A 7,710-nucleotide genomic window follows, 5' to 3' on the forward strand; every position below is an offset into this window, starting at 1 on the left:
GAAAAAAACGAGGGAATTAACGGCAAATCAAGGCAGCGTCATCTTTTTCTGTTACGGATGGGGGTTAGTGTGTGTTTGCATCTTCAGTTCAACAAGGCTTGCTTTCACTTTGTTGTTGTTGGTGTTAAAGTTACCTTGTGTATCTATATAATACCAAAAGAAAAAAAAATCTCTTCGCAGTTGAATTGCTCTGATTATTCGTACATGGTCTTCAATTCCACAATGTCTTTTATTGTGTTTTCTTCTGTGTTTCTTTCTTGTTGTCCCCTTCCCTCTAGTGTATGTGTGTTTGTGCGTGTGTCTCTAATTCCCTCTTAGCTGCAGGACAAAGTGNTACCAAAAGAAAAAAAAATCTCTTCGCAGTTGAATTGCTCTGATTATTCGTACATGGTCTTCAATTCCACAATGTCTTTTATTGTGTTTCTTTCTTGTTGTCCCCTTCCCTCTAGTGTATGTGTGTTTGTGCGTGTGTCTCTAATTCCCTCTTAGCTGCAGGACAAAGTGCGAGGCGGTGAAACCCCCACCCCCACACCCCTCAAAAAAAAAACACACACAAAAAAATGCACCGCACTGACCCGTATCTCGGGATGCTGTCATTCGATGCCAAGAGCAAGGATATTGTCGTCAACACCCTGCCGCTTGATGCGGATGTGGCGCTTGCGACAGTGTTGCCCGATAAGTTCAAGGAGACACAGCGGTTTACCCCGAACTTGGCGCAATCGTCCTTTCGATCGCGGATTTACAGCAGAAGAACGTCGAGCATTGGGTCAGGCTTCCACGGGTCAGTTGGTCGCATGCTTCGTGGCGACAGCAATGTGATTGAACCCATTCGCATGCTGCACAACTGCATCCGTTACTTCGCGAGCCATCCGGAGGTGTATGGAGGTAACATCCGCGCTCTGTTGGACCGTGAACTGCTGTACGTCATGCGTGTGAAGGCTTCAGAGACGGCTCTGATGACGCCTGGCACGGTTCCTGTTGGTGACACCCCACTTCCCCCAATCTCGAATGCAAAGCGGCNAATCAGCAAACTGCAGCATCCTGCTCTCGACAAGTGTGGCGGCTGGATGGTCACGCCGCGTTCGATTGATGCTGCGCTCTCCACAGGAACCGTTGTGGGTGGCGAAGGGATGTTTGGCTTCGGTGGTGTAAACTTTGTGGAGGCTACACCCGGCTTCTTGTCCCTACTTGACAAGGCTAGTCGGTGCCTTGATCTAAATGAGGACCGTGTGTTGTCAGAAGAGGGTGATGAAGGGGAAGAAGAATCTCTCCGTGTCTTAAATGGAGCCGGATCGACTAGTGCGGAAAGGGGAGTATTAGTCGAAGACGGATCTCGTGCACGTGAGAGCACCAAGGTACATTTTCTCGCTGGGGATGAGCGCCAGGTGTCCAACCCGCTCAGTCCCATCGATAGTGGTCCGAAGCTCCTCGTTGATGGTGCAAGCTACGAAGTTTCTTTTCTGAGAAATCAACTACAGCAAGTGGAAGCAGCGTACAATGCAAAATGTATTCGACTTCATGAACTCCACCAAGAGAACAGTCGTCACATGTCGGAATTAAACACTGTAGAGAAAAAGTTGCAACAACAAACAACCAAAAACAATGAGATGCGGCAGCAGATAGATGCTTTGAGGCGTGAGTTGGATGCGTGGAAGCAGCGCGCGAGTGAAATCAACCTTAATGGCCACAGCAGTAGCTCACACGGCTCCGCAGACGTCTCTCGCCGCGCACAAGCCATGCAGTTCGGTGAAGCAAGGCGGGAGTTAGCGCATATGTCGCGTCTCTGGCGAGAAACGGAGAAATCACTCCAAGAAACCAAACGCGCCTTGGAAGGATCTGAGAAGGAGACACAACTCTCGCATCAATACCTCGAGGATGCATTTAACCTAATTGAGCGGCTTGAACGGCGTATCGAACGGCGTAACAGCTTTATTGAGACACAGAAGCGGTGCCATGTCTCGTTGGAAGAAAAATACGAGAAACTTATGTGGTGTCTGCAGGAACTTCAAACAATGAAGGGTGTGCACTCATATGTCGACTATCTCCTCTCGGAGGACCCTGTGTGGTCTCTGTTCCTATTTGTCCGTCTGCAGCGGCACCTCATAGGATTTGCGCAGCTTGAGGAACCTCTGCCGCTGCCGAGCGATGCGGGGCCACTTTACTTTCGTCGAACACCTTGCGGAGGAAAGCTGATGGATTCATTTAGCCCAGCACTCGTGCTTCGACTAATGGCAGAGCATGTTGCTGGAAGGCTGCCGAATGTAGTCACGGTGCGTCGTGCTGCGTTGGGCATCTGCGTGCCACGTTGGCGAGGTTTGCATGCCGTTGACTACATCGGCAGTGATGGCATGGTCTCAGAGAGCGGAGAAGGATCTCGGCGAAACATGCCTATTCTCACGCTGGCATCTGTGCTTCTACCACAGCAAAATGCTCCAGTTGTTGGTGATGTACAGGTTGAAGAAGAGGTGCCTAACACTGCACAGTACGACCAGGCGACCATGCGGCTATTGATGTACTGTTTCTGGGGTGAGCGTTTGATGCAGTACAAACGGGAAATGTCGCGGCGTGTGGAAGCATTAAGGAAGGTTCCTCTTCGAACGGAATCGAACATATCTGGTGAGACGACAGAGGGGGAAGGGAACTCTGTTGATATATTCGCTCATCCACCAACCTTCCTTGCGGCGTTAGTGGGGTTCGCGCAACGTCTCTTTCCATTGAGCACAAATGAAGAGGGAGCAGCAGCAGCTCAAGATGGGAAGGGCATGCGCAAGATGCTGTCGGTTCGGGGTGTAGTGTGGAGGAATGAAAAGTTGTGGACTAATGGGCGCTTGTTCTTCTCCTCTATCGTCAGTGTCACAGAAGATGGCACCGAGATCCCAGTTACGCTCTCGTCACAAGCACGCGAATTGCTCTATGCACTGTACTACTACGCTGAGGAATACAAGGAAGTGGATGCCGACTTTCGGCTGTTCCATCTAATTGCTCACCAGCAGATACCGGAGGTTGTGGCCATTAACTTTTATGCTAGCTTAGAGGCATTACACAAGAGCTGCGATGATGCACTCTGTCGCCATCTCGGTCCGAAGAATTCAGCCGAAAAGGATGTTTCTGCAGTAAGCCGAGGTGAGTCGCCGTCACCATCGATGTTCGCTGGGGTACCGCAAAACATAGTCGCCAGTGATACACCACTCAACGCACTGAGGAAGGCGGTGGAGTTAATTGATACGGCACCGTTGGCTGAAGAGAGCACCTGCATTGAGTCAGACAGCGACGGTGAAGGGTTTGGTCTCATTCTGCCAGGGAAGGGCAGAGCTGACAGCACACAGACGGCCCCCCGTAATGAAAAAAAAAATAAAACAAACTCCGATGCAAACAAGCTGAAACACGACATACGCGAGTATCTTTACCCTACAGAAGAAAACACCACAGTGGCGATTGATGATGGATTACCAGCAAAGAATGTGGAATCCACTAACAACGACGAAAAGAAAGAGATGCCTGCAGCGTGGGTTGCACTTGATGAAAGGCTCAGAGCTCAACTGGGGCCGCACGCCTCACTGCTAGGGGCATTCCAGGATTCAAGAAATGGGAATATGTCCAAGGCTCAAAGTCATAAACGACGACAGTTTTCTGAGAATTCAGCATCGCTTTCGGCTGCACGTGGTCTCCTCCCTGTTGATGAGTTCATCGCGTTGATTCACAAGCACTGCTTTGCTACATATGCCGTTTCTTGCTGCGGTGGGGCACGTTTCTCACTCTTTGATACTTTGGCGCAAAACACCCGCGGTGGTGGTGTTGCTTCTACGATCACTAGTCCTACTACTCATACTGCTGCTGGTTCTGTTGCTCCTCATAATGGTGAAGGTGTCGGCGAACTGCATCCGCTGGCGCCCATTGGTCAGATCCCTCTCACGGAGATGTATGTGCGTCGTCTCCGCTTTGCCGTTGCTATGGACCAACCTTCGACGTTGGTGCGGTATGCTGATCTCTTTGCCGTGGACCCGCGGTGCGGAACACCTTCACACTTTCACGATGAGTACCTTCGACTGACCTTGGACATATATCTTGAACAGCAAGAAGCTTGGATGAATGTTATTTTGGGCTCTGTCGCATCCCAGCATGAACATGATGAAAGTGGAGTTGTGGAGGAGCCTGATGGTAATGTCCCCTTCCCGGTTCTCCGAACGGGTATAGCAACTCAATTCCGGGAGCTTTTGTTGGGCGCCGAACAAAGCAACATCTTTGCCAAACATTTCCTCAATTACTGTGATCTCCTTCGACATGAAAACGACATACGTCTCGAACAGTTCACAGATGCTCCATTCTTCGTTAATACACCTTCCTTGACTGAACATGAGGTAGAGGCTGACTTTGCCTCTATGGAGGAACGACGGTGGCCTGTTGAGGATGAGGCCGCTTCATGTTCCCTACTGCATATCTCTTTGGCGGTACGTATGACGTACGTGGTGTGGGGATTCGAAGCCGCTCCGTCTGCACGTCTGGCAGTGGCCTCACTGCCGTTCTCCCGGCATCTGCTACGGGTGAATTCAGGGTCGTCCAGCGGACAGAGCACGCCCGGTCCCGTCAAGAGGAACCATCTTTTCGTGAACGAGGTGAAGCGTGATTATGTGGATGCGGTGCGCCGACTCAAGACGGGGATGGCGCAGCACAACGAACTGCGGAAACTTGCGGGGGAACTTGCGGGGGCAACACCTCATCCCTCAATGGACTGCACGCCATTGGGTCTACCGACATTTGTGAAGGACACTTCGCTTTTAGCTGCGGCAGCGGATGTCTCTCTCGACGTGCAGCGCCTATACGCTCCATGGGGAAGTGAAAACCGGCAGCGGCAGCTGCAGTCGCAGAGCAACACACCACGAGCAGGTCGCCGCTCCAGATCACATAAGCGCTCGACAATGGTGTCAGAGCCACTTCCTGACGCCCCAGTGGATAGTACGTGTCTGCTAGAGGTGATTTCGCTCATCCGTTTCATGAGCCTTAGTCGTACCATCAAGGCGAAGTCGGAAAAGAAAAAGAAGAGGGCGGATGCAACAAAAGGTGATCACGATATTCAGACGGCACTCCTTGCTACTTGCGCAGAGAACGAAGCTGTCTTCTTCTCTCACCAGACGCAATTAACGCAGTTGCTCGTAGAGGCTGCATGTGAGCCGGACCCTGCCACCCCCAGCGCGTCCGAAGCGGCTGCAACTGAAGCCCAGATGCAAAGCAATAGTGAGGGAGCGCCATCTTCGTGGTTGATGCAGGCGGCACCATCAGCAGCCGCTGAGACTGGTGCCGTTGGGGGCATCAGCAGCAGCGCAGACAATGCTGCGTCCCCAATAAGCAGCTCTGGGCAGGTGACGTTGCTGCCAAATTTGCTGCCGGGGGACGAGAATGGGAGCGAAAAGCTGTCGCAGCGGTCATTCAACGCCATGACCACTGGTCTCGAGGCGGTATCGGTGCGGAAAGTGCATGCTGGATGTGCAGCGCTCAGCTTGATGTAGTCAACAATGGAAGGAGAAAAACAAAAGAGCGATCGAGAGAGAGAGAGAGAGAGAGATGAAGCGTATAGAATACCGCACTTGCTGGTAGTGGTATTGTCGTATACACACACACTTACACCCTCCCTCCCTTTCTCTCTCTCTCTCTCTCTCTTGTTTACTGAATATATGTACATATTGTGGCTGGCACACATATATCCATATATGCATATATGTATGTACGTATATGTGGCTGCCGGTCCTTTCTCGTGGAGGCCGTTTGGTTCTGCTTTGTGCCTGCAATACTGTTTGCCGCAGGTCTCTGCTTTCACAGGCGACGTAGGATCGCTCGTCAAACCCGAACAAGGCGCCACCGCTGTGGCTGTTGGGTCCTTTCATTGATTCTGTCTGCTTCGTCATCCTCTTTTTCTTTCCTTCTTTCTTTCTTTTTCTTGGCAGTACTTCTTTTTTGTTGTTGTTGTTGTTCATTGGGTTACTGCTTTGCAGAAGCTAGGAAGAGTTAGTGTTATAGTTCCTCTTCATTTTCACTTTTTCTTGCCTCCAAGGGTGCGCCAAGTCGGAGAGAAGGAAAGAGAGCACGTCTCTTATCTCTTTTTGTTCCTCCTCGGTGCAGGGCTTGGTGCCTTGTTTTATTTTAGTTTTACCTTTTTTTTTCTTGCCTGTGTGGGTGAGTGGGTGTGTGTGGGCTGTTGTTGCTTTTGGCTGCAGGTGCAGTAGTAGTTGTTGTTTGTTATTGCCCGTCGCACTCCGCTGCCGTTGTGTGGGATGATGGGCTTTCGTATCGGTGCGGACGCGTGGGGGCAGTGGCGGCGGGACTTGGAGGCAAGCTGCAGAGCGGCACTCACGTCACCGTCATCGAATAAGGATGTAGCGGAAGAAGATTGCGTGCATGCTTCACTCGCGCGGTCGTGGCAAGTTGAGCTTCTGGCACGCCTGGACGAGCTGGAGAGTCAGTTTGAGCGTGACGTACAGCAGCAGCAGCAGCAGCAGCAGGGAGAAGCTGCGCACACACCCGAGACGTTGGTAGAATGTTCCATTGCGACGCCATCTCCGCCACCATCACCACCAAAGGCGGGGGCGGTAGCAGATGCAGAGGTGATACCCGTGGACGTGAGCCGTGGGACACAGAGTGGCCCAATACGTGAGAAACGGAGTCTGGGGACGCAGCTGTACGCAGTGCGTGGGATATTGCTCTCCCGTCATGTGCTGCAACGCGTTCGAGCGGAGCGTAGTTGCAAGGGACTCTCCGCAGTTATCGGTCAACTGGCGCAGACAATGTTTGTGATGTCCAATGACTTCATTGCCGCGCTGTGCGCTGTTGTAAAAATATCCGGCGAGCGCCACGGCGGCGCTTTGGTTGCTGTGCAGGATTTGATCCCGCACCTTCGCGCCACCACGGTGCGCATGATGCTAGCCGAGCTCGGCGTTCTTGGCAAGTGCGGCTGCAAGGAGGATCTGGGGAACGACGTGGACGGCATAAGCCAGCGGGTGGTGGAGACGCTCGCGGAGGCACTGCAGAAGGTGGGTGACTTCGACAGCGCACCGCCGTCGTCCTTGTACCCGTCGTCGTCCGGCGACACAGAAGAGGCACGGCGACTGTTCCCCTTTCTCTGTCGTCGTTGTCGCCAGGACGGGCGGGACACCTACCTTTACGACAAGCAGGCGAAGCGGCTGCAAGAGGTGACGCCATGGCAGACGACGCAGCGGCAACAACAACAGCAGCAACAACAATTGTCACAGCTGTCGCTGCAGATGCACCAAGCGCGGTCTCCTGGGCTGAGGCCGCACGACACAGCACACTTGGTGGCGCAGCATAGACTGCTGCAACGCCTGCTGCCAGCACCGCCGCCGCCGCCGCCGCCGCTGGGACACGCGCAGGCAACGAGCGTCTTGCCGCTGTCGTCTTGCTGCCTCGACGGTTGTCGCGTGTCCTGCGGGGTTGTCACTCGCTCCTTGTCGCGGCCGCCGCTGTCGCAACCACACAAAATAGTGCCGCCGTCTTCGTCGCCCCGCGCCGTGCAGCACGATGTGGTCACGGGCACACGCGGGTGGAAGCAGTGACTTCAGACCGGAGGGCGGGGAACAACGGGGGAGGAGAAAAAAAAAGAAGCACAAAAAAGAGTAGTGAAGAAAATGCCGGGCTTTGAGGTGATGGATGCACCCAGCGGACGCGTGTATACTTATGTTTGTCTCTCTCTCTCTCTCTCTC

At 52.9% G+C, this 7,710-nt stretch overlaps 2 protein-coding genes across 2 annotated transcripts; both read left to right on the forward strand.

Annotated features, from left to right (window-relative positions):
- Positions 1-587: 587 nt before the first annotated feature.
- DQ04_00931120 (hypothetical protein) lies at positions 588-5,504 on the forward strand (the record flags this gene model as incomplete). The annotated part of the gene is made up of 1 exon (XM_009309941.1): positions 588-5,504. The coding sequence occupies one exon, from the start codon at positions 588-590 to the stop codon at positions 5,502-5,504; it is 4,917 nt and encodes a 1,638-aa protein (XP_009308216.1).
- A 762-nt stretch (positions 5,505-6,266) lies between these two features.
- Positions 6,267-7,562, forward strand: DQ04_00931130 (hypothetical protein; the record flags this gene model as incomplete). The annotated part of the gene is made up of 1 exon (XM_009309942.1): positions 6,267-7,562. The coding sequence occupies one exon, from the start codon at positions 6,267-6,269 to the stop codon at positions 7,560-7,562; it is 1,296 nt and encodes a 431-aa protein (XP_009308217.1).
- Between the last annotated feature and the right edge of the window lie 148 nt (positions 7,563-7,710).

The sequence above is a fragment of the Trypanosoma grayi genome (assembly GCF_000691245.1).
Source record: "Trypanosoma grayi strain ANR4 Tgr_93_V1, whole genome shotgun sequence".
NCBI lineage: Eukaryota > Euglenozoa > Kinetoplastea > Trypanosomatida > Trypanosomatidae > Trypanosoma > Trypanosoma grayi.